Genomic DNA, 27,328 nt, shown 5'->3' with positions numbered 1-27,328 from the left:
AATAAAGAAAAAAGAAAGAACGAAAACAAGAAAGAAAGAAAACAAGAAAGAAAGAAAACAATAAAGAAAGAAAGAAAGAAAGAAAGAAAGAAAGAAAACAATAAAGAAAGAAAGAAAGAAAGAAAACAATAAAGAAACAAGAAAGAAAGGAAAACAAGAAAGAAAACAAGAAAGAAAGAAAGAAAGAAAGAAAACAATAAAGAAAGAAAGAAATAAAGAAATAAAGTAGTCCTTCCATCATGTAGTTCATTATAAGAGCCACTAGAGGGCGTCATTTCCCCTCAGCACACAGAGGACAGGTGAGCTACATCAGCGAGCAGAGAAGTGATGCATCATGGTCAGCGTAGTTCCAAACTCCTCTTTCTAAAACAAGAACTACAAACTCAACCATGTGACACACCAAACCAACAGTGACAGGCTGTGTGTGTGTTAGTGTGTGTTTGTGGCAAGTTATGCGGAACTTGTGCCTCCTCCTCGGCGTGTCTCTGTCTCTGTGTCTCTGTCTCTGTTAGTGTCTTCCTCTGAAGCTGGACCTTCTCAAACACACCGAGACACACCGGATAAAGGTGTGTGCTGCAGGTGAGCAGGTAACACGGAGGAGGAGTGTTCACATATAACTGGATTTATGACAGCATTTGTTTTCATCAGTCAGTGTTGATATGAAGAAGTCGGCGTGAGTTTCTTTTTGTTTTTTTTATTCTTTTTGTTTTTTTCGCATCTCGAGTATTCTTGTTTTATTCTAAAGGCTATAAACTAGCTGATTAAAACATGAAGTTTAACGGGTTCGTGAAGCTGCGGATCGGTGAGGCGGTGGACCTGAAGCCGACCAAATACTCCCTCCGACACTCAGTCATCTTCCACAAAGCCCCCCAGACCCTGGACCCCTACATGGTGCTGAAGGTGGACGACGTGAAGATCGGACAGACTGTCACCAAGCAGAAGACCAGCACGCCGACGTTCAACGAGGAGTTCAGCCTCAACGTGAACGACGGTAAACACATCGAGATGGCGGTGTTCAACGACACCCCCATCGGCTATGATGACTTTGTGGCCAACTGCATCATCCAGTTTGAGGACCTCATCAAGACCTCCAACACAGGAGAGACCTTCGAGGGATGGGTGAGTGAAAAGGAAACCTATAAAGAGCACAAACAATTATGTTTTTCAACCCTTATTACTCTAATCATGGCTGTATTAACCTTTTTAGGGTGCCCTGGGGAGCACATTTAGCCTCGGGGCCCCTCTTGACCCACCCCACTATCTATATCTATATCTATATCTATATCTAAATCTATATCTATAGCACCTATAGGGAGTAATAGTGAGGCGAAGTCCGTCCCCTTCCGGTGGACCACCAAGGGACCTTATTTCGGAAAAAATATGAACAACAGCGAGAGTAGGGATGTCCATAATTAACCGTTTAACCAGCATTAAGCATTTTAACCGATTAACACAATCGGTTAAAACGGTTAAAAGAAATGTTAATAATTAAAGGGACTGTTTGTAACTTTTCACACGTATAAATCACCCGGGCTCGGTGTCCCATGCGCGCTCGCATATGCTGTTCAGACAAGACTCCAACACAAACCACACGGAAGCACCAAAACCGTGAAGTTATATCTAGGGAATCCCGTCTGTTAAACAGCGTTGGCCGCGGTCGTAGTACGCAGGGGAGACCGTAGCTTTGGTCTCCAGGGCCGGAGTCTCTGCTCCTCTGCTCCTCTGCCTGCCTTCTCCTCCTGCTTGCTTGCCTTCACTCACACACCGCGCTCGTTCTCGCTCTTTCACTCCACTCTCACGTGCATGCGCTACACACTACACACTGCAGAAGAGTTAGTGTAGCTCTGAGAATATCTGCTGGACGTTTGTGCAGAAATAACTGCTGCAGCTCCTCCAGACCAACAGAGGTTTTCCGTGTCTTGTGAAGTGACGGGGCTCCGCAGCGAGAAACGTTACCGTCTCCGTGACACTACACGCAGCATCGTGGCTGCTAAGTTAACGCTTCCGGACGGTGAACTGGGGACTCCCGTCAACAAATATCTGTTGTGCTCCTGCAGCTGGAGCACCGCTGCATGCGAGGCACAAATCTTGTCGGTTAACGGTTAATAATCGGTTAGCGAGGGTCGATTACCGGTTAAGAACATTTTTCAAAATGAGCATCCCTAGGCGAGAGACAACGCCGCCATGTTGGTTCCAGTTTTAAACCCAATCAGGTGCTGAGTGCCTCGCGTCTAGTGGCAGCCCATCAAGTGTCCAATTCCAAGACGCGAGGCAATCCCTCGCAATAAAAAACACCCCTGTGGACATGTAACATAGAGAGGCGAAGTCCCCGCCCCTTCCGGTAGACCACCATGGGTCCTTATTTCAGAAAAAATATGAACGTTAGTCAATGGTGAGCGACGAATAATTGTTTTGATCCCGTTTGAATTGGACCACGAATCACACGTATGATGTTTGTCAATTTAAAAAGATAATTGTGCAAGTCAAGCAAGTCAAATCAATCAAAAAATACAAATATTATGGCATGAAGTTACCTTTTTCTTTCCAAGGATCTATTGTCTCAAAATCCAGCCATGAATATTATAATAGTATTTCCCCATTTACATCTAGATGAATACTATAAAACAGATTTAAAAAAATGTAATTCCTATAGATAGATTTAGATTACAAAATTAACGTGAAAAAGTTACGTAAACTCCTCGTGGAACATCACAAGTACTGTCTACACAGAAATATTGTAGTTTTTTTTTTTTCCAATAAGAGCTATGACATATTGCTGAACAATATCAGAGAGCAGGTTCAGGAAACAAAACATGCTATTTAGCTCAAGGCGATGTTCACTACACGTGTCACTGTCACTTTGAGTAACATTGCCTGTTTGTCTGCCTGAAAACATCAACACTCCCTAATATTCATGTGCAGGCTCTCTGAAAGAAAACACCCATGTATTAGTTTGGGGCAGTATGCAATGCACCGGACGGGAGCCACGGTCTTTCATGCACTAGAAGCGTTTACTGTGATCATTGGCAAATGTGGTCTGAACCCACACACGCCCCTACTGTGGCGGGAAGTTAGTTCTGCTTATGAAGACTTGCTATACCACAAATAGATTCGCATCGCCCCTGCCTGCCCTGCACGGCATTTGACCACAAAAAAATAAAGGGTGATAAAAGCCCAACACTTTGCCTTCCTATTGCACACTTGAAGAAAATGGACCTCATCAAAGTTCAGATTAAATGCCGGCTTATGTAGAGTATCACATTAGTGTCACCAGCAACAAAAACTGCTCCTTCAAACCGGAGTTTCCCTCTTCTTAATTATTCTCATCCCTTCAGGACAATAAGCCACTGCAGGTGTTGGTGAATGTAACCTGAGCCCGTCTGGGCCCGGAGCAGACTGAGGTGGTATCGACTACGTACCACAACACGCTCATCACACGCAGAATTGTCTCTCTTCTTCTGCAGACATATTCTCCTTCAGTTCAGCCAACACAGTTTTTCGAAAGTGAATTAAATCACCCAGTGGGTTTATGCTGTGCAGCAAAACACCTCATTTCACCAGCGAAAGAACTTTACAAAGAGATGTGTGTTTCAGAAGTAAATAAATCCAGTAGCCTGCGTCAAAAAGGACCTTACAGTAACTGCAATGCAAAACAGATAAAAACAAAGCTCATACATCACTGTGCATCACAGACAAATGCTTTAATGCCACAACTTTATTTGTACGTAACATTGTAGAAATTGTTTACAAAATGTAACTTCCCACACCTCACTGACCACCCAAACACTTCTGTATTTCATCACGTCACACCAGACATTTATAATACAGTGTGTGAGAAGAGAAGCATACTGTACATACTGTTTGACACGAAACTCCACAAGTACGCCAACAAACAAACAAGTAAGGTCACTTAAGAACATTCACGACAAAGCCCTATAATTATACGTTGCGTTGACAGGGCAGAGCAATAAAACACTTCCATCTATGAAAGAGATCAAAAAGATTTATAAGCAAAACAATAAAAAGATAATGTGTGTATGATATCAGCAAATATTCAAGGAAAACAGGCTTCTGCAAATGCCTCCCCCTCTAGCATTTATATACATTTAAAATGTGTGTAAAAGAGAAATGCATATCCTTAAGTGAGAGAAATGAGTGACAAATCAGTTAAGAATCAAAAAAAACGTATACAGTAACATCTTTGCAGACACCCTCAACGAGACCCCCAAACGTTGAGGGGAAGTGGAGCGGTGTGAAAGTGGAGTGGTGTGAAAGTGGAGCGCGTCTCGTGGTCTCTTAGAAGAAGTAATTACTTGGCTTTTCTCACTTCAAGACATGAGTTGTTATCCGCCAGATCTGAACTGCGAAGGTTTTTTTTGTGCTGGGCTGGTTTGTTTCACATGTGAGACGGCAGAGACTGCGGCACAAGCCTCCACACGCCCACACTGCTGTTTTAAGTCTGACTTAAAACAATGCTCCTATGCCTGAATGTACATTGAAAGAGTTGTTGGTCGCTGTAATTGTTCCTCCTGTCCCTTTCTAAATCAACCTATCCTCATACAACGGTTCATATGATATCCTATGAAAAGTTGTTCCTCATTTTTCATGCATTTTCCTAAAAATGTCCAGCAACACGTGATGCCCGTGTCAATTTGTCGCTCAAGTCTTTTCAAAATAAACTTCCGTCTTCACAGAAAACAATTTAGTTAGGTTTAGGCAACTAAACTACCTTGGGCACTTTCACAAGCCAATGTCCGTTTGGCTAGTCCGAATCAGAGTGAAATTGATACTTTTGGATCGTTTTCTATTGAGCCTGGTTCGGTTTCACAGTGCACAAATCAAAACGGACATATTTTAGCATATTTTGTATGTTCTCTCTTCGGTCCAGATGTCAAGTAAACATCAGACTTCTACAAAAGTCCAGTTCAGTCCTCTCCCACTCATGTCGTTTACCTGTGTCCATCTCAAAAAATGCCCGCGCAGGCAGCCTGCGTTGTGGTTCGCTTAGGAAACGGTCCGAGGCCACCTCTCGCAAGCGGCCTCGGTCAGGTTATTTTGGTCCGCACCAGAGTACGATTACTGCGTTCACAACCACCCAAACAAAACGAACCACGGGTTGATCCTCACCAGAGTTTGATTAAAATGGACTAAATGTTGGCTTGTGGAAGTTCCCTTAGTTAGGTTTTGGAAAAAACGACTTAGTTAGGTTTAGGAAAAGATCATGGTTTGTATAAAGTCCGGTGATTTTCGCTCTTTATACTTCATGGTAAACAATTACGTGGATTACATACAAATTGATTTTGTGATATATATGTATATATATATATACGAATTACAGTACATTACTTTTCGTAGGTGTAGCTACGAACGGTGTATGAGGACAGCCTGTCTAAAGGAATTCGAAATGTAAGTGATGGGGGACAAAATTCACAGTCCTTGTTCTGTGTTATAATACATTCTTAAGTCAAGCCAAAGCCAATAGCTAATATGAGGCTTTACAAACAATGACTCTTTCTAGGTATATATGGACATGTAAATGTTGTTTTAAGACAGCCTGGAGAATCTATCCTTTAATCCCACTCCTTTTGTACAGCAAAGCTGTTTCACTGGAGGAGAGCGACATTTCAGAAATGCGTTGCAGCTCCGAGAGTTTGGCCAGAGTAAGCAAAGGTGAAAATACCAAAGACAGCAAACACACAGAGAGAGGAAGTCCTCACACTGGACAAGTCAAACTTGCTGTCTAGACTGTAGATTGAGAGATACAGGATATGAGCAGGTAAACAAAACGTGAAACGGACTCTTCCATGAAATGAAAGTTTTACTCTAATTGTGCTGAGTGGCCACATTTGACACTTAATGTGTCACTGTTTTGTGGGTAGGCAACATTTTCCAGGCGGGGGTGTATGTGTAGTAAAAATAGATCCTTATTTAAATGTACAGTGACCTAAGTTTCCACTCGGTGGTTGCAGCAGGAAGTTTCTCGTTCTGTCTACCCGTGGCCGTCCGTCTCTAAGAAGACCTTCTTCTGCATGCAGGGCTTTTTAATGCGTATTTCGGACACATGTGTAAGTCATCACTCTGCGCTGAGCATTAGATCACCACAACCTCTGCAACCAGCCCAACCTGCCAGACGTGCTTTGTTGTCTTACTGACACTGTGTCCAAATTCCTCCGACATTACGTACACACTGAAGAATGCAAAAGTAAGCAGTGACGTAGCTCCATTCTTCCTGTACGGGAGCTGAAGGACTGATGCCCAAATGTCACATACCTTCCTTGTGTAACTAAAGCACCACAAACTCTTAGTTATGTGATTTCAAAAGCATCAAATGTGCCATATTTCTGATTTCCTATTTTGTTGATATGTTTTTTTATAATGCATTGGTCTTGTATAATCTGTCTGTACTGTTTGTGTTTAGCTGTTTGAGCATGCAGAAATGTAACTGTGTGTTTGTGTTTGTGTGTCTGCAGATGGACTTGGAGCCAGAGGGCAAAGTTTACGTTCATATTTCTCTCACTGGATCCTTCACTGATGGTAAGGCTGCTACTGTAGATTGATATGTAGCCCAGTGTTTCTCCCCATGCAGAAACATCACTCTCACACTTCTCCTCCTCTGTTTCTTTTTCACACAATCTTCAACAACTGCGCTAACCATTTTTACCAACTCAGTTAGCCACACTCTTGTCTTTCTAGTCTGTGCCCGCTGTTTTGAATAGTTATCTGTGAGCCATTAAATACCCAAAGTGCAACTGTGTAATAACAGAGTCTCTGAGAGTAGGTGTGCATGCATGTTTGTGTGTGATTCGAGTAGTTCAGTGTGCGTCAGGTAGGTATGCTCCGTGTCGTCAATCTCCTGTGACGAGAGGAAAGTTTGCTTTCTTCAGACGTCAGAGGACGTCATCATCTGTAGCTTAGATATGTACGTTATATTTTAAACAATACGAAGTAGGCATTGAAAATAACACGAGTGGGAAGTGGAAATAGAAGTCTGGTTAGCGGGTGACTACTTGGCCTTTAAGTTCCTCTTTTATCTGCTGCCATCATGCCTCACTGCCTGCCAAACCTCATGAAATACTAACGTTTTCATTTACCTAAAAATGCATCAAACATTAAAGGTTGTTTCAGTTTCGTTCCCACTGTGGGAAACTAGCGGAACACCTACACAGATTCATCTTTTTAAATACTGGCTGTTTTTATGATTGGGGTTGTTTATGTTTTATATGTTTAATATTTGTATGTGATTAATTTACAGCTTGAACAAAGGTCGTCCAGCTGTTTTCCACAGATTTTTTTTAAAATTTCATCAGCATTTTCTTAAAAGCGCAGGTTCAAACCCGGCTTGGGAGCTTCTTTGTGAAGTTTGCATGTTCTCCCCGTGTTAGCGTGAGTTTTCTCCAGGTTTTCCGGTTTCCTCCCACAGTCCAAAGACATGCAGGTTAGGTTAATTGTTGACTCTAAATTGCCCATAGGTGTGAATGTGAGTGTCTGTCTCTATGTGTCAGCGCCGTGATAGTCTGGCGACCTGAAATTCTCTTTTTACCCCTCTTGCCCTCCGCAGAGTCCACTGGAATGTTTGTTTTCCAGAAAAGCACAATACTGTCACAGTACTACTAGCCAACTTCTTAATTTACTCACCAAACTTTGGAGATAAGCGCAGCTTTTTATACGGATATTTTCAGAGTGTACATACCGTATCAGTCACGTGATTTGAAAGGTCACTTTGAGATACAGATGACCTGAAAGGCAAAAAAAAAGTTCAGAAATGTTCACATTGTCTGTGTGCTGGTCAACCTCAAGGTGGACATGAGTGGCTGCAGACAGCACTGATCAATGAGAACCAGCTTTGAAATATATACAAGGAATTACAAGCTCACACTGATTGCCAGTGAATGCACCATTCTGGCCATTTTCCAGAATATTTCCTGATATTGATAAAATTAATAATAAATATTAAAATAATGTTTAATGCAATGAACTGATAAGGGCTGCAACTAACAATTATTTTCATTGTTGATTAATCTGTTGATTATTTTCTTGATTAATCAATTACTAATTCAAACCGATCAATCGATTATCAAAATAGTTGCCGATTAATTTAATAATTGACAACTGATCGATTAATTGTTGCAGCTCTAGAACGTATTTTGCAAAACACGGTATGTTCACATCATTACGATACAATTTCACTAAAGGTTGATAAATAATATATAATTATTGCCCTGCTTCAATATGTCAATATGGACTTTAAAATCCATTTTTATGCAAACATTTGAAGAAAACAAAACAAAAATCTTTCTGGTCGGGGCAAATCTTTTTGGTGGGACGCAACAAATTAATCTGTTTATCAGATAGACTATTGACCTTTAACAGAGAAAAACTAAGTAGTTGTGCATAATGATGGAGATTTTCAGTGTACAAAAACACTGTGTAAAGAACGTAGAGCCCCTCTTCACACCTCTACCACAGATAGATTTGTTGTTTGCAGGGGGATGGCGGGGGCTCAGCAGATAGGTTTCCGTAATGCATGTGTGGTTTTCATCTCACATATAGCTCCACCATTACGCTAAACTCGAACTAGAACACAGAGAGCCAAACTATGCAGATGTGCACAAATGTAAAACGATATGCACATTAATTTACTCAATAAAATGTCTAAAGGATTAATTGTTTGTCGTTTTTTAAATCCTTATCTCATATTCCATCTGTCTTCTGTTGCATCCTTCCACATCCTGTCTGTCCTGTCTGTCAGGTTGTCGTGCCACAGTTAGAGTTGGATGATATGAAGAAAGATAACCTGGTGATATTCTTCTGATAATGATATCACAATATTTGTTCTGGTTTGGAAAATGATTTGTTAAATGGTGGTAACATCAAGTCAAACGGGGGAATGTTGCACCTGGCATTGGCAAATATTTAAAACATCATTCTGGGGAACATTGGACAAGCACTGAAATAATAGATTAAATTGATATATCGCTTAAATGAAAATTCACCAGCAATCATTTCTATCATCAATTTGTTGTTTAAGTAATTTACCATGCCAAACATTTGCTTGTTCCAGCTTCTGAAATGTGAGGATTTCTGCTTTTCAAGGTTTTATATCATTTTAAATTGAACCCCTTTGAGACTTAGACCCCTTAACGTTAATTTGATGTAAATTTTATGCAAAAACCACAACAAAAAAAAATAGTTTTTCTGGATTTACAATATTTTAAATTGAAATTAGGACTGCACAATTAACCAAAATTGTATTAAAATTGCAATATGGCCTACTACAATTTTCTAATCGCAGTATTTGTTAAAATCGCAATATATGTTAAAGGCAAAATGTGTGTCAAAATACCATTTGAAATTAAATATTGTGGTGCTGCAGAGATGTCCTGGCCTACACATCATATTCTACAGACTTAAGAAAAAACATCTTTGTTTGGTACAGATCTCCACAAAAATCATACCGTTATTATTTAAATGTGTTTTTCAATGAAAATGAGGATAATGGTGTAAAAGTGATCAAAGGATTCCCTCTAATATCGCAAATCATATTGCAATTGCAATATCAGCCAAAATAATCACAATTACGTATTTTTTCATTATTGTGCAGCCGTAGTTGAAATGGCCAACAGTTGTCTATTTACACCTCCTTCAAATATGGAACAAATAGAAGTAGTTGTCATTCAGAGCTCTAGTCTAGACCAATGCCTGAGGGAACTATCAAGCCCTTTAGCTGCTAAGTGCTCCACGGCATTCACCAGCTAGTTGTGAAATGCGTCTGTCTACTGTTCAGTGCTGTTCAGCAGGTAGTGCACAGTGGGTGTTTTAGCTGAAAAAGCAGTTGCCTCTTGTGGCTGAAAACGTCGCTATGAGACGGTAAAGTTCTGGGTCGCGAAACCAAAACGATGACCTGAAAGATGTTATAGAGCTCTGTAGAGTCAGGTGATAATTATTCTTTGTGGGTGACCCCTTTCACACACAAGTAGTGGTGTGATCCATCGTTAATATAGAGATAGTGATTATTTGACAAATTACCCGTAGGTGTGAATGTGAGTGTGAATGGTTGTCTCTCTCTATGCGTCAGCTCTGTGATAGTCTGGCGACCTGTCCAGGGTGTACCCCGCCTTCGCCCAATGTCAGCTGGGATCAACTCAAGCCACCCCGCGACCCTGAATAGGATAAGCGGTTACAGATAATGGATGGATGATTATTATTTAAAGAAACCTTTGATACAACATGATAACCGTGATCCATTCTGTATTTGTATGTTTTTAAACCGTAGCGCTTGTGGTATTGGGTCTAGGAATTGTCCTACTGTTTTTGTTTGAGCGCTAACTTTTGCTCTCATTTTTTTTCTGTCAGACGACGCCATAGTGAAGACCTACAAGCAGTTCACGAGGCAGCGACACGGGGCCGTGAGACGGAGGATCCACCAGGTCAACGGACACAAGTTCATGTCCACTTTCCTCCGTCAACCCACCTTCTGTTTCCACTGCAGAGAGTTCATCTGGTGAGAAAGTCGAGCAAAGACGAATCACTGCCGCCCTGCACGTGTCTGTGCGGACTGTAAACTGGACCTGATTGTGTCTCTTTCTGTTTTATAGGGGTGTCTTTGGAAAGCAGGGATACCAGTGCCAACGTGAGCAGACCTTATTTTCTCTTCCTGACTTGATTACTTTAACATGCAGACACAAGTTTGACACTGAGCGATTGTTTTTGTCCAGTATGTACTTGTGTGGTTCACAAGCGATGCCATCAGCACGTCGTCACCGTGTGTCCACGCATGAAGAAGCCGACAAAAGAACAGGTAAGAACAGTTTGACTGTCCGATAAGACACAACACTCTTCTTGTACGCAGCATCAGTATGCTGTCAGGATTTCTTGTCACTACAGATCATCAGGTCAATAACAAAGTGTGTCAGAAGGTTTCAGGCACTCAAGCATGTTGCTGCTGTTTTATTTTACATCTCTAGGAGTTTCTGTGTGATACAGGATGTGCAAAAGAGAGCAGACCCTCCCACACACACACACACACACACACACACACACACACACACACACACCTCTGATTAACACCTGCAGTGATCAACAGACTGTACAGCTTCCTGTTTTCTGTGTTGCGCTGGTCACTGAGCTAGAACACTACACTTTTCCACCCATGCTTGTTGTAGCATTTCCACGTTACCATAAATACATCTGTGCTTGTTTTAGCATTTGATCATGCCGTTTTTTGCTCCGTATTGCTATATTTTGCTTAGCATTACAAGTTTCTCTTCCTATGAGAAAAGCAAATGCAGCAATGAACTCCCACTATGACAAAAATAGGAACTAAACATTTTTCACAATGCGCTCTGTGTGACGTTTATGGTTATTTTGAATATGTACACGCGTGGTTGAACATGCTGTTGCAACACACAGTGGTTAGTTTACAGTGTGTCTTCTTCTCTCAGCAGCCCGTAACCCAAGGCTTCAGCATCAACGTCCCTCACATGTTCAACATCCACAACTTCAAGTCGCCCACCTTCTGTGACCACTGTGGCTCGCTGCTGTGGGGGATAGTCAGGCAGGGGCTGCACTGCAAAAGTAAGACCCGGGTCAACATTTATCTCTCAAAGTCAGGATCTCAAATTGTCTTTTTATTGAGTGGCTCCTGTCTGTGTGGTTTCTCTCTTCAGTCTGTAAAATGAACGTTCACATCCGCTGCAAAGGCAACGTCGCTCCCAACTGTGGGGTCAACAGCGTGGAACTGGCCAATAAGCTTGCAGAGATGGGTCTGCAGGCGGGAGGAATCTCGAAACGCAACTCACTGGTACACAATTTTACAGAATGAGTCAAATCAGCGTTACTTAAATGTGGCTTTCAATAAGGCTGATCTAAGTGGTGTTTTGTTTTTTCACTAACAGGGCAATAGTGCAGGTCAGATGAGGGCGCCCGCTGAAAGGAGAGATAGTATGGACACCCAGCTGGAGACCCTTCGACTGGGCATCTCCGACTTCACGTTCCTTCAAGTCCTTGGCAAGGGCAGTTTTGGCAAGGTGGGAATGACAAGAGAGGATAATGAGAAATGCTCTGTGTAATGAAGTGATGATGACCTAGGTGAATAATGAGGAAGACGGTAGAATGTGGGAATATCAGGGTTCCCACGTGTCCTGGAAAACCTGGAAAACCAATTTTCCGCTAATGGAAAACACAGAAAATGAGAGAGAAAAAGTCAAATGTCCTGGAAAATCTTGTGTTGTCCTGGAAAATGATTTCAACATTTTCCTATTTTCCTTCACCTGAGAATGAACTACAAGGCTTCCTATCAGAGCTCCCCAAAACAGATAACATTGCCATCTGATAGGGCTTATGTTCAGGATCATATTAATGTTCAACTGGTAGTTTATGGCCAAGAGTATTTTGAATAGGCTGCTCTCGGTTATGTTGTGGAAACACTGTGAACACACCACCAAGTCACGTCACATGGTAGCACATGCAGGTAGGATGACAGTACAACCAAAGTGGCCAAAACTCTGAATAATGTAAGTTACATTATCCTTCAGTTCAAATGTCAATATTAGTCACTGCTGGCTGCTGTTGTTTTTATATTATTCTATAATCAATTTGTCATAATAATAATAATAATAAATTGTATTTATATAGCACTTTTCAGGATACTCAAAGACACTTTACACAAATAAAATGATCATAAAACAAGGACATCCTAAAAATATAAAACACACAATATTAATGACACATTAAAAGCAGTTCTAAAAAGGTCATTTCTAAGCATATATGAGAAGATTTCATAGATAAGTTCTAGCCATAGACTACACGTCTTTTAAATCAGACTTCCACAGAGAGGAACATATGAGTGTATGGCGCGATCCCCGTCTGTCACACCAGCTACATCATCACTGAAAATGTCCTGGAAAATGATCTCTAGAAAAGAGTGGGAACCCTGAATATGGTCTTTAAATAGATAAACCTCTTCTGTTCTGATGGGATTTGTATCAAGGTGATGCTGAATTTGGAAAAAACCTGTTAATTCTCATCTATCGTACTCTGCGTATATTGTATCTGCAGGTGATGCTGGCGAGACTCAACGACAAAGATCGTGTTTTTGCGGTCAAGGTGTTGAAAAAGGACATCATTTTGCAAGACGACGATGTGGAGTGTACCATGACGGAGAAGAGGGTGCTGTCACTGGCCCGCTGTCACCCCTACCTCACGCAGTTGTACTGCTGCTTCCAGACGCCGGTCAGTACAGATTACACACACACACATATGCACTTGTATCACAATTCCATAAGCTTTTATTGTGAGGACAATCTTTGGTAATGAGGTAATGTTTTCATCTCAGACCAAATACCTTCTCGCTTGCCTTTCTGAAGAAATGTTTTCAGATCAAGTTGAGGCATGAATAGATGCTGTTGCCTGGAAAGAGCACCGTTCAAACAAAGATTGTGAAACCCCCTAAAACACCCTTTATACTGTATTTTGAATATTCTTGGATGTAAGGATCTCTGATACTTTCCCATCCTGAATTGCTATGGATGAGGCTGCGTTTTTGCAGTAATATACAGTATTTTCTGTCTTTCAGTTATTTTGGTTGTTATTAACTTGCACACTAGCACCTTGCAAAGATTAAAACAATAGTCATTACCCAGTGTAAATACGTTGTAGGCCAGTTTATAGGTTACTTTTCAATATACCACTTTTCTAATACGACTTTTGTTATTTTTCAGAATCACATAACAATTAAAAAAAAAACTGTATTCACAGTTCCCTCCTATGTTTTACATTCATGCCTTTCACAAGCCAACATTTAGTTTGTTTTAATCAAACTCTGGTGCGGTTCGTTTGGGCAGTAATCGTTTTCTGGTGCAGACCAAAACAACCGGCCCAAGACCGCTTGCGAGAGGTGATGAATCAGAACGCAGGCTGCCTGTGCGGGCATTCATTGAGATGGACACCGGTAAACGACAGGTTAACATGAGTGGGAGAGGACTGACCTGGACCTCTACAGAAGTCCGAAGTTAGCTTGACCTCTGGGCTGAAGAGAACACACAGAATGTGCTAAATAAAGTCCACAAAAATAGTGACGTTTATAAAGTCATTTGAGATAAACTGGAGGAGAAGGGATTTCGTGCGCACAGTAGATCAGCGCCGAGTCAAAGTGAAAACACTTCGACAGCAATATATCAAAATCTGCGATTCCCTGCATAGAAGTGGCAGCTCTCGAGACAAAAAAGATAAATTTGCTCCTTCGTACACGCCCCTCAGGAAATATATTTTTTTTTTATTTAGTCTGCTTTCATTTGTGCACCGTGAAACTGAACCAGAATAAATAGAAAACAAACCAAAAGTATCAATTTCACTCTGATTCGGACTAGCCAAACTTACTACGGCTTGTGGAAGCACCCTTATACTGTCTTAATATCCTTAATATATCTCTTCTAAGCGTTACAGTATTGTAGTGGTCTTCATGCGGCAGGGTTTCCATTCTTCCATTCTTGCCCAGTGAAATATCATGTTACTCCCCACACTGTTATCAGGTCCTGCACATATTGCTTTAGTTTCCTCTTAGCAAAAAAATGGCTACGTTGATTATTTTTTTGTGACCACTAACCACAAAAACGGTTACAGTTAGACACATTGTAGTGTTTACAGTTAGTATATAGTGTTGAATTAGGACACAGCATTGTAATGCCTACATTGGTCAGCAGGTGGCAGCAGTTTTTTATTAGTGTTAGGAAGTGAATGAGGCTCGGCTGGCTGAGCTGTTCTTTCCACAGTTCTTTGCACAGACAGGATGACACTCCTAATCTGCTTTGGTTGTTTGAACCTCCACAGACCTACTTCACCTTGGATCAAAATAGAGCAGCTTGAAGTGAAGAGTTGACTCTGTTTCACTGCTCCCCCTGACCCATTCAAAACCACACACAACGACAAAATAGCCTTTGTTCCACCATTGCACCTCATCATTAATTTTTTTAAGTGTTTCGTCACCCTTTTTTCTTTTTAAAGGGTAATTTTGCATCCATTTTTAACTTTTCTCCAGTGTGATATTTGTGAGTAGGTAATGAAAGAGTGGGAGGTGCGATGAGTAGGGGGGATGTGTTGTGCCTGTGGTGAGGTAGATGGTAGGTAGTCGGCACCAAATGATGTGTCTTTGGAAAATCCTACTTCAGCACAGCGATGTATCATCAGTTACTCATCTTGACTATTAAACAGCGAATTAAATCTAATCTCGCATTGCCAGACATCTAACTCATGTTGACCAAGGTTCAGAGAACATTTGCAAAAAATTAGTATTTGTAAACTTTGGAAATCCCAGAGGGCCATTCATTGGCTGTGGATTTAAAATGACGCAAGAAAAGGCATCAGTGGTTACTTTAATGTTCAAGTAGAATTTAATTGACGTAAAACAGTGAACGGGGTTTTTGAGAGAAACTGGTTCTTGCACCTTGGAGCTCAAATGTCAGCGTGACTAGCATTTTAAAAATGTACAACTCTATAAGACTCATGAGAGATGTACAACCGAGAAACTGTTCTAGTGTGGATTTAAACATTCCCTTTACAGTTTTACAGCCTCACCACACACAGCGCTGCCTGCTTCACTTGTGCAGCACATTATTATTATAAACATCTCAGACCACTCTAAACCACAGAGCAGTTAAACGGAGTCAGCTGTGGCTGGATGTCCTGATCACTTCAGGAAGCTTTATGAGCAGATCTGTACATCTCATTCTCCTACAGTGTGCTTTTTTTCCTCCAGGCTCTCATTTCCTAGATCACATATCGACCATATCCTGTAATGAGAGAGAAAGATTTATGGGTTTGATCAGTATTTCTTTTGCCCCGCTGACTTTCAACTTCGGTTAGTTGCACAGGAATCCATTAAAGAGACATGTGAAATTTATGAGAAGCAGACATGTATCACCCTTGAAGCAATCTCAGCATGTCCTTGGTCATGGGTTCCTGGACAGTATAATAACACGGGAGCCTCTGTGAGGCGCACATGGTTTGTGTGCACATGTGTAAATGTGCTTCCTTTTTGCAGGACCGTCTCTTCTTTGTGATGGAGTTTGTGAACGGTGGCGATCTAATGTTCCACATCCAGAAGTCCAGGAAGTTTGAAGAGCCCAGAGCACGTTTCTACACAGCAGAGATCACCTCCGCTCTCATGTTCCTGCACGACAAAGGCATCATCTACAGGTCTGAAGCAGGGGACACAAATAACAATGGGCTTTGCTGTGCCAAATAGAGTAGAACATATTGGTGCACAGAAAGGTCTCCAAAGCTTTACGTAATAGTCTACTGGAGTAAGGATCCATCTCAAGTAGATATTTTGTCTTTTAATGAGACCTAAAATAGTATTTTGAAGAATGTAATATTATTAAGATTTCATATTCTTTACACTACAAACATCCTTGTCTCAAAATATTGGCGCAACAGAAAATTCATGAAAATAGGGAAACTGCAATGGAAACATATAAAACTGTCTCACCCAGATGGTTGAATTGTTTTCTTCTTTTAAAGGTGCAGTATGTAGAATTTGGCGACATCTAGTGGTGAAGTTGGAGATTGCTACCAACTCCCATCCGCTCACTCCTCCCTTTCCAAGACTGCGGTAACGTGAGCCGCCGAGTGCAAAACCGTGGTAACGCTGTTCGCCTCACTCAGAGGCCATCCTTACCATAATAACACTACTTTAAGAGCAACTGAAGTCAGTCAGCGGCTGGCAGTACCACGGTTTTGCACTCTGCGGCTCACGTTACCACAGTTTCACAAGCTTGTCGGAGAACTACGGTGGCCTTCAGGTAACGTAAAAACGCGAAAGGCTCTCTTTAGAGCCAGTGTTTGGTTTGTCCGTTCTGGGCTACTGTAGAAACATGACAGAGCAACATGGCGGACTTCGTGAAGAGGACCCGCTCCCTTTGTAGATATGAAGGGCTCATTCTAAGCTAACGAAAACACAACGATTCTTAGTTTCAGGGGATTATACACTAATGAAAACATAGTTGTTAATATTATATTCCATTTCTGCTAATAGATCCACCGAAACGTTTCACACTGCTCCTTTGTGTAATCACCTGAAACTAAGAATCGTTGTGTTTTCGTTTCCTTAGAATGAGTCGTTTATATATCTACATATGGAGCGGGTCCTCTTCAGGGAGCCGGCTGACATGTTTCTACAGTAGCCCAGAACGGACAAACCAAAACTGGCTCTAGAGAGAGACTTTCACGTCTTTGCGTCGGCCACCGCAGTTCTCCTACATACTTGGTACACGGGAGAAGTTCAGTTGGTTGCAATCGGCAACCTCACTGCTAGATGCCACCAGATCCTACACACTGCACCTTTAAGAAAAAAAGAGTTGTGATGGCTGAATATCATAATAAATTCTTTGTTAAAGGAGAACACCACACACTACAGACTACACATTTATAACAGAAAACCTGCATTACAAACTCGTGGCATGAAAAAGATGTGGGCATTTATCAAACAGGGACAGTCTAACTTAGGGACACTCTGAAGTTGCATTAGGGAAAATTTAGTATCCAGCATTTTTGGATCTTGGCCCATACGAGGGACTAAAAACTTGTCCTCTGTTGCATCGATTTTGACCATTTGTTTAATCTGTCTCTGGCAAATTGTCCAACTGAAATACTCCTTTAAGATGAATGTGTTCAATGTGTTTATTCATCCATTGTTTCCCCACTTCCCATTTCACTTGAAACATCAGTTCAGTTTATTATGCCATCAATCATCTTCATCATTTGCCCCTGTGTTTTCATCTCAGCCTCCTCTCAAACTATTGTTATCCCTTAATGAATTTTTTTTTCCCATTAAAATTCTCCAAGCAGTTCTTGCAGCACAGCGTGTTGCAACCAAACGCTTGGACTGTGAATCCAAATGTTCAGTTTTAAGCTCATTATCACCTGTATATTCCTCAAGGCCCTATAATAGCAATCATTGTGTAACAGCAGATGGCCAGAGTGCACGCTACAGCAGCATGGTTACAATTTTCATTTTGTGTGAACTGCACTACACTGATTTTTGTATGGTTATTGCTCCTATTCCAGCATCAGATATTTGAGTATATTCTTTGAGATCTGTTTAGGATGCTGTTGTCTACTTGCAGGGAGTAGCTGGGTGGCAGAGCAGCGGGCTCCCTGCAAGTGCATGATGACAAGGAAGGGGGCATCATGTGAGCTCAATCCTGAGTTATATTTAGTGGTCCCTCAGTGTTCTGTGTCAGCCTGCACCACATAGCATGACTGTGGCTTAAGAGGCCACACGCAGTTTGCGTGCTACAACTAGAATAACAATCCAAAGAGCAGCTTGCACATCAGGCTGGTGTAAGAAGAGCAGACCTCATGCTACCTCCTTTAAATAAGACTGTAGCCTCTCAGTCACTGTGTTGTGTAATATGCACGTCGTCTTGTGGCTCAACTAGATATCTCTCTAGATATAATCTCTTTTAGCTTGATGTGAAGTCGTGCTTTGAAGCTTCTGCACAGCATGTTTACTGTGCCGTCCTCCTCTAAAAGAAGTTTAGAGATGTTGTTGATTGCTGTTGTTATTCATGATATAAAATACATCTAGTTTTGTTGATGACTTCATTTCAAACAGTCTGAGCCCAGGCTGGCTGACTTGTACTAACCGACTAGTGAGGAGAGTGTGCAGGGGGTTAACACCGTATCACGAACAGTTGCTCAGCGTCATGCAATCCTGCAACAAACGTTGCCTTTGTGAAGCTGATACAGTTTGGTTGGGACTGTGCCAGAGAGGTGTTGTGTTGTGGTGTCTAATGTTTTTGTCCCCACCAGCATGTTAGAGAACAAATTATATTACGAGGGCACAACATATAAAAAATAATGGATTTAAACAATGCCATAACTTTATCCAAAATCTTATTTAAACAGTGTTTTAATTGATCTTCATGTTGTGTATCAAGACACTGCTAAATTGAGACTAGTATCGTAGTCATATAACCTTAAATTGATGTGTATTTCTATAGATTTCAGAAGACCATGGTTGTTTGCCCAGATGCACTCTTACCCTCTAACCACAGTTGAAAAAAAAGTCTTACAGTATGTGCGTCACAGTCTTTGTCAGCACTTCCTCTTCTCTTCTTTGGAAATTTTCATATTGGTACAACTCTATCTCTTACCCAGTTAGTTGTCTTTACAGTGTGTTGAGTTTTGTGGATGAAGGAGTACAGGAGCATTAGTTGCAGTGGATTATTTGCATAGTGATGAGAGCATGATAGTAAAACATACAGGGTTAGGGATTCATTTCTCAGTGGAAACATTCATACTAAAATATATATACATCAAAAGTACTGGAAAGTGCTTTGGAGCATGAACATTTTTGCGAAATAGCAGAACTGGTCACAGACACCTACTTAAACAGAAATCAATTTACTGGCCTTCACAGCTTTGTTATTCCTCTTGTATTAAACCCTTACATGCTGTTTGTAAGGCTGCGAGTGTCAGTCATCATGAACATCTGACTCACTGTTACACAATCGGCTTACGTTGGGGAAGAGCAAACCGGATTAATCCAACCAAACCAGTGTTGCTTGACCAGCAGTCTGTCTGGCTCTTTTTCATTCAGAATTTTCTGTATTTGTCATCCTGTTTGAGGAAATCACCCAGGATCCTTTTTACGTTTTTTTTTGCTCGAAGAAACGGGAAATATTAAAAAGCAGTTCAGTTGTATGCATCTCCTAATTGTCAAAGTTATCGTGATAAAAATGCATTAACGCAAATTCATTTTAACGCCAATCATTTTTTTAATGATTTAATGCAACTTAGCGGGCTCAGTCTTAAAGCTAGAGTGAAGATACAGGAATCATATCAAACTAGAAAACTTAATGAAACCATTAGTACCAACCATACTAGCTTGTCGCGAAGCTAAGCTCCAAACTATTGGCGAGGAAAAACTGTCATGGCCATTTTCAAAGGGATCCCTTGACCTCTGACCGTCAAGATATGTGAATGAAAATGGGTTCTATGGATACCCACGAGTCTCCTCTTTACAGACATGCCCACTTTATGATAATCACATGCAGTTTGGGGCAAGTCATAGTCAAGTCAGCACACTGACACACTGACAGCTGTTGTTGTCTGTTGGGCTGCAGTTTGCCATGTCATGATTTCCATAAAGCAAGCATATTTGTCCACTCCCATGTTGATAAGAGTATTAAATACTTGACAAATCTCCCTTTAAGGTACATTTTGAACAGATAAAAAAGTTTGATTAATTTGCGATTAATCGTGATTAAATCTTTGAATCGATTGACAGCCCTAGTTGTTATTTATCTTCAGCATCAGCCTGTTTTATAACATAGTATCTTTTATCCAGCTTCTGTCAATCTCTGTACAATGACTTTGGTCTATAGTTGGGTCACCTGATCGCAGATTAGAGCTCAACTCCAGAGCCCACACTCAGAAGGTTTAATCTCTGTCAGATGACAAAGCACTGGCTGACATGAACACAGAGGACGGGATCTTTTCCATCGTCTGGTTTGGGACAGACAGCACTGGGGAGGATACTTCCACTGATATTAAAATACTTTTTTTCAATTCAATTCATATTGAGACATGATAATGATACCTGTAAAAAATATAATAATAAAAACAAAATGATTAATTTCAGCGGTTAATTTACATCAGTTTTATTGATACACCCCAAAATCACAAATCACACACCTTAGCTGTAGAGGAAAAAGGTGTTCCAAATTGCATAATTAAATCATTAAACATAATATCACACTAACTTCATTTACCTCCAGTACTTGTGATCACATCTGATTTACTGTGCTGTAAGAATCTGTTCCACAAAAAAAAACAATAGTGCAGATTTTACTTCTCCTGGATTCAGAATAAATACATCTGAGCACTTTTTCCCCTCTTCCCAACCTAAGTGGTCATCTGACTCTTCCTGGCTGCCATTTAGGTTAGTCATCTGTCTGTGTCACAGGAGCTTCACTGTTCTCAGGAGACCTTCTCTTTTTGACTCGTAACAAATTTCTACCTCTGCCAGATACATTTTGAAACAACACCGACAGGGTTGACTGGAGACTGAGCACAACAATTGGATTGTGGTGGCTGATTTATGTCTGCTGGATAACAATGCCCCAAAACAAATGTCTAATTCTTTGTTTCTTTCTGTGTTCGTCTTGTCTTTCAGGGATCTAAAACTGGACAATGTTCTTCTTGACAAAGACGGTCACTGTAAGCTGGCGGACTTTGGCATGTGCAAAGAGGGCATATCTGGAGGCGCGCTCACAGGAACTTTCTGTGGGACCCCGGATTACATTGCCCCCGAGGTCAGTATCTACACTACACTGAACAAACAAATTGGAACGTCATACACATACAGTTTAAGATCCATAACTACTAATAATGACCAGAGGTGGGATCAAGTCATGTTTTGCAATTCACAAGTAAGTCTCAAGTCTTTGCACTCAAGTCCTAAGTCGACACAGGCAAGTTCTGAGTCCTGAACTTTGAGTTTCGAGTCCTACAGTTTCGAGTCATAATGCGCTCTTCACCAAATGTAAAACCATTTTAACAACAGAGTAACTGGCGCCCAGTAACGTAACCTTAGTTCTTCATGGTTTTCTCCTGCAACTTGATTGGATGCTGTCCGATTGGTTCAAACAAGGTGGATCTGGGGAATTAATTGTTATGTAATCACATATAAGTCCAAATAATATTCACCAAATATAGAGCTCAGAGTTCAACAAAAAACTGCACTTTTCAGGGTTTAAGCAATAAACTACAAAAAACAGAAATTCAGTTTGTTCAGTTCAGTTCAGTCATTTCTAGGGCTGTCTGTCTTCATGTCACAACAAACACCGATAATGAATGTTGAATATGAATAAATGAATAATGTTGTGGGATTATTCCTTATTTCATGGGCTATTTTGGAATTTTACTTAATTATTACATAGTTATATAAAAAAAAAAAAAAAAATCGAAGCATTGGAATACTGATTTGGAGGTTGATTATCATGGCAATGGTCGAAGGTTTGAAGTTTCGAAGCTTCGAAGCATTCCGGTCAGCCGGTTAGTTTTTTCCCCCACGAGTGAATCCTCTTCCCAAACAAATCAATAAAGGATCTCTCAAAAAGTACATAAACATCTCTGATGCTGTCTGAGTTACCTTCAGTACCGGGCAGTTGACCGTCTTTGTGCAAATACTTTTTAAATAACATACTTTTTAATCTTTGGGCTCAGGGAAGGTATCAAGTATTTTCGAGTCAAAAAGCTCAAGTCCAAGTGAAGTCACGAGTCACTGGTGTTAAAGTCCCAAGTCGAGTTGCAATTCTTTTTTTTATTTTGTCAAGTCGAGTCTAAAGTCATAAAATTTGTGACTCGAGTCCACACCTGTAATAATGATGGACATTTGGATCCTTTATCCACCACACCTGTGATACAGGACATTTTCATATATTTTGATGCTGTTTTATATATTTCAGTTTCTAAACATTAACAGATCGTATCAAAGAATAAATTCAAACCGTTTAGCTTCCTGCAGCCCAGGTCTTCTGAGTTCATATGGTGCCATTCCCAGTCCCATCCTCTCTCCGTCACACCACCTCGTTATAAACAAACACTGTGGTTACTGCCCGTCACTCCAAACTCCCTCCTGACTTACTGGAAGTCCACGTGGCTGTGAGGTCAGCCTGTGAAGGGCTCTGTTGACAGGCTCTGATCCCCTCATCAGAATGCACCTTTACAGACGTGCTCGGTTTTTATAATGAGGGATTAAGATGTGTGTGTGAAGTCTGTGTCCTCATGTTTGAGATTTTTCTCTGACTGAAGCTGTGTCCGGATTTATGAAAGGCTTCTTTGCTGTCCTCAACACTTGCTCCTCAGTGTAGCCTCACTGGCAGCACACTAATCCACTAACTGAACCTCATGGAGTGGTTATAAGTTTGCTGTAATGCTCTGTGTGTGCTGTGATTTTTAACTATAACGGTATGCTGTCTGTGACATGTTTCCACAGATCCTCCAGGAGATGCTGTACGGGCCCTCTGTGGACTGGTGGGCTCTCGGGGTGCTCCTGTACGAGATGCTGTCGGGACATGCTCCCTTTGAGGCCGAAAATGAAGATGACCTCTTTGAATCCATCCTCAATGAAGAGATTGTTTATGCGTCTTGGCTCAGCGCAGAGGCAGTGAATATACTCAAAGCTGTGAGTCTGCCTCTTTAGTTACATGATGGATAAAGCTGAATGAAGTGTCTTAGATTTCCTCTGTCTTACTTTTATTATGTTTTTGGGTTGTCAGTTCATCCAGTACATTCTCGTAAATGCGTTATCTCAGGAATGCCTGGAGGGAATTTCTTCAAATTTGGCACAAATGTCCACTTAGATTCAAGGATGACCTGGTGGTGAAAGGTCACTGTGACCTCACATAAACACATTTTTGGCAATAACTCAAGAATTCATGTGCTAATTATGATTTACACAAATGTCTAACAGGATAAAATGATGAAGTGATGTTTTGAACAAACAAGGAACTGCAACTTGTCTGGTTGGCGGAGGCGTACAACCACCAGGCAGTAATTCTAGTTTCATATTATACAATTGCAGGAAATGTCTGTGAAGCTTCTTTTTTTTTTTTAAGCTGAACAAACAATAGAGTAAATCAATTTCTCACTGGACTTGTGACCAGCATTGTGGAGAAAAAAACAAGAAGTTTACTGAAAGACCAATTCCCTGCATTCGTGCACAGTGAATGAGCTTGCCGTGTGATATATTAAGATATCAAAGGTTGGAACAGCTTTGCTCTGTATCTCTGTGATTTGTTATTTGTTGTCCTTCAGAGTGACTGGCAGCCCTATGGAGCTCAGCCAGCCAGCTGTTTGGCCCGGGTCTCTTACATAACTATATTAAGGCATGGTCCACTGCCCAGTCACAGCACCCAAGCTATAAATACGACTACGACACCCCCTCCCTCCACTCCTCCCCTCTCTGTACTCTGCTCTCCTCCTCTTATCCTTGTTGTTCTTCCAACATGCTTGAGGAAGCACCAGGCCCATCTCCCCTGGTGATCTGTGTCACTGCTGCCGCTGTCACGCGTTATGTAAAGATGCTTGTCGTGTGAGTGGATTTGAACACGGCTGCACTATTTATACTGAAGGTTGATCCGCTGCGAGGTTCTCCTCATTCCTATAAGCAAGTTCATGGAGTTCAGTTGGGTTTGTTGAGAATAATTACTTTTTTAATTATAACTGAAGTTTATTTTAGTGGTTTGTGTGAAGATGTAGTAGAGAGTGGCTTCTTCATGTAGTAATGCTGACATGGCAGGTCTGGGGCTGAGGATGGCACAGCTGACGTGCAGACATGGAAAGATGGAATCAAATTCAGTGCAATAGTTTTTCTTAGGTTTTGTGGTCTGCAAGCTCCTGAACTGATTGACCCCTCCTGGTCTGTCTAACTCTCGGTTATTTCCACTTCAAGGGCCATACTGGTGTACTGGTGTGTTTTTTAGAATATGTTTTAACCCATTAACTACAAATGACGTCATCAAAGCCATGCTTACGGCTGCAAATCCCTGCACACGATTGCATAAGTATTAAAGGGATAGTTCAGGTGTTTTGAAGTGGGGATGTATGAGGTACTTATCCATAGTCAGTGTATTATCTGCAGTAGATGACGGTCGGCACGCTCCCAGTTTGGGGAAACTGACAGGAGTTACCGCACAGAAGCAAAGCAATGTACTGCTGTGGACGAGGCCGACAACAAAATGTATTTTAGCCACCTGAAAGAAAGGCCCACCTAAAAAAATCGATATCAGTTTAAGTGTTTTGATTTTTAGATAGAATTTAGAGTATTTTTGACGGTTTACCTTGCTGTGAAACAGCTATACAGTGTATGTTTCCGATGGGGAACTGAGGCTGTTATTAACGCTTTCGCCAAAACCACGAGACTCCATTGAAAAAAAACAGTAATTTTACCTCGCAGGACACAAGAGTTGCTGGTCTATCGCCGCCTTGATCGGTTGGTACGTCTGTGTTATTGTGTGACTTTGGTTATTTCAGATTCACTACAGTTACACAATAGTCTAAACAAACTAATCGATCGAGGCAGGGGTAGACCAGCAACCCCCGTGTTCTGCGAGGTAAAATTACAGGTTTCTTCAATGGAGCCTGGTGGCTTAAGTGAGAGCATAGATGGATACAACGGCTTCAGTTCCCTGTTAGAAAGGGCTGTCTGACGGCAAGGTAAAGCGGGGAAAATATACTAAATATAGCACACACTTAAACGGATATTGATTTTTTTAGCTGAGCCTTTCTTTTAGGTGGCTAAAATATGTTTTGCTGCCGGCCTCGTCCACAGCAGTATGTTACTTTGCTTATGTGTGTTAACTCTTGTCTGCTTTCCCAAACTGGTGGTGTGCCGACCGTCATCTACTGTAGGTAATACACTGACTATGGATAAGACCCTCATACATCTCCACTTCAAAACACCCAAACTATCCCTTTAAACTATGATGTTTCTTCCCCAAAAAAGAAGTCTTGATGTTAACAGTGATGTAACCTGTTGATGCAGCATTCAAGTCTCTGCAAGTTGCTTATCATGATGTTCTTGCATCACTTGAGAACAAAAGCTGCCTAGAAGCTGTTGTATGCTTCTGAAAATGATCAAATGTGTGTGAGTTAAAGGAAGTAACTACGCAAAACCAACAGGAGGGTGTCTTAAGTTCAACCCCTCCTCTTTATCTTTTCATCTCCACTTTAATGGTGTTCTTCTGTGTCTCTATTGACGTCTCTCTAATCTCCCCTCTCTTTCTCTGTGAACTTGCTGAGGCATGTGGTGTTGTTTAGGCCGTTGGTAGTTAATAGTGTTTGGACATATCAATCTTTCCAATGACTTTGGGCTCATCTGGCCACTGTCACTGAGGAGATGGAGGCCCATCAGTTTGTTGTGGCCTAGTCTGAATGTCACCGCCATCCCCAGAGGTGTGCACAGACTCCTCGGCCAAGAGAGAGCTGTCCAAAACACATTCGTTTTTTTTCAATTTCCTCCCAGAGGCACGTTAAAACAAAGTTTTTCAATTTTGAGTTTGTTTTGTTTGGACCTCTCCCGCTGGCCTCTACACCCACCACTACTTTGGTGGCTGAGAAACAGAACACTGCTCCATTGTTTTATTGTGTACAACACCAGGAAGTTGAGACACCTTGGATTGTACTACATTCAGCCTAGCTGAACTCTTTGTGAGAGAGTTGAGTTACAATCCAGGGTGTGTTTTTCTTTTGTAAGTTGGGAGGCGGGGATCGACTGGATGTCATCTGGCTCCAGTCCAGTTTGGCATTACTCCCAAACAACTCTGGTCTGATCTAGTTGAATAACATGCGTCATCATTCCTCACAATGCACAGATCATAAATACACAATCTGCTGAAATTCACTGATTCCAAACAGTTTGATCCTACTTTGCTGTTGTTGCTCTCATGTGTTATCTTTTCTTGATAATTAACTGATTTCTTATTGTTTTTCACAGTTCTTGACCAAAAACCCGGCCCGACGTCTGGGCTGTGTGGCCTCAGAAGGTGGAGAGAGCGCAGTGACCAGCCACACCTTCTTCACTGGCATCGATTGGGAGAAGCTGGAGCGTAGAGAAATAGAGCCACCCTTCAAGCCCAGGATCGTAAGTCTTATTGATGGCATGATAATGGAGACACTCAGCAGGACATTACGTCATGTTTGACTTTGTCTCACCTTGTGGATGTGCTTTGCTAAAATGTTGCTGCTGATCAATTATTCTTAATTATTCCCCTCCAGAAAACACCAGAAGACGTCAACAACTTTGACACAGACTTTACTCAGGAAGAGCCCACCCTCACGCCCATCGATGACCCTATGATCCCTTCCATCAACCAGGACGAATTTCGTGACTTCTCCTTCACCTCGACTGAACTGCAGGAGAGCTAAGAGTCTCCTCATTGATCCTCCAGTCATCCTGCACTCTCACTCCTCTCAGTGTTTGTGTGTTTGTCTAAGACAGTTCCAGGTGGTACGTGCAGTGTGATGCTGCCACATTCCCCAGAGACATGAGGGTGCAAAGTGCCGAGGAGTCAGCCAAACTCATGCTGCACCTCTTGAGCACTCCTGTAATTCCCGAAAAAGGGATCATCTTTTGAAATGACATTAAGTTTTGACAATGTTTCCATTCGATTTGGACACATTCATGCAAGTGTCTGTGTGGAAATGGTGTATTTGATGTGGTGGTGTGTTTGACAAAAGTGTCCAACCTCAGAATATTATTGTACATTTTGCTCTGGATGAGTTCGCTTCCAGTTACTTCAAATGAAAAAACACTTTTTGGAGC

At 41.4% G+C, this 27,328-nt stretch overlaps 1 protein-coding gene across 3 annotated transcripts; it reads left to right on the top strand.

The window, feature by feature from the left end:
- Positions 1 to 413: 413 nt before the first annotated feature.
- On the top strand, positions 414 to 27,328 carry prkcha (protein kinase C, eta, a). 3 transcript variants are annotated; one of them, XM_074660538.1, is made up of 15 exons: positions 415 to 587; positions 725 to 1,119; positions 6,471 to 6,534; positions 10,354 to 10,501; positions 10,596 to 10,630; positions 10,716 to 10,798; positions 11,442 to 11,574; positions 11,667 to 11,800; positions 11,895 to 12,026; positions 13,057 to 13,230; positions 16,037 to 16,191; positions 21,176 to 21,314; positions 23,000 to 23,188; positions 26,501 to 26,647; positions 26,782 to 27,328. In XM_074660538.1, the coding sequence occupies exons 2-15, from the start codon at positions 769 to 771 to the stop codon at positions 26,929 to 26,931; spliced, it is 2,034 nt and encodes a 677-aa protein (XP_074516639.1). In that variant the 5' UTR covers positions 415 to 587; positions 725 to 768; the 3' UTR covers positions 26,932 to 27,328. The 3 variants fall into 3 exon arrangements, with proteins under 3 accessions (XP_074516642.1, XP_074516639.1, XP_074516640.1); XM_074660539.1 differs by having other exon boundaries at positions 418 to 579; XM_074660541.1 differs by having other exon boundaries at positions 414 to 1,119; positions 11,445 to 11,574.

This window comes from Sebastes fasciatus, chromosome 15 (genome assembly GCF_043250625.1).
Source record: "Sebastes fasciatus isolate fSebFas1 chromosome 15, fSebFas1.pri, whole genome shotgun sequence".
NCBI classification, from domain to species: Eukaryota; Metazoa; Chordata; class Actinopteri; order Perciformes; family Sebastidae; genus Sebastes; species Sebastes fasciatus.
The sequence above is the reverse complement of the archived record's forward strand: the minus strand, read 5'-3'. Positions and strand labels throughout refer to the sequence as shown.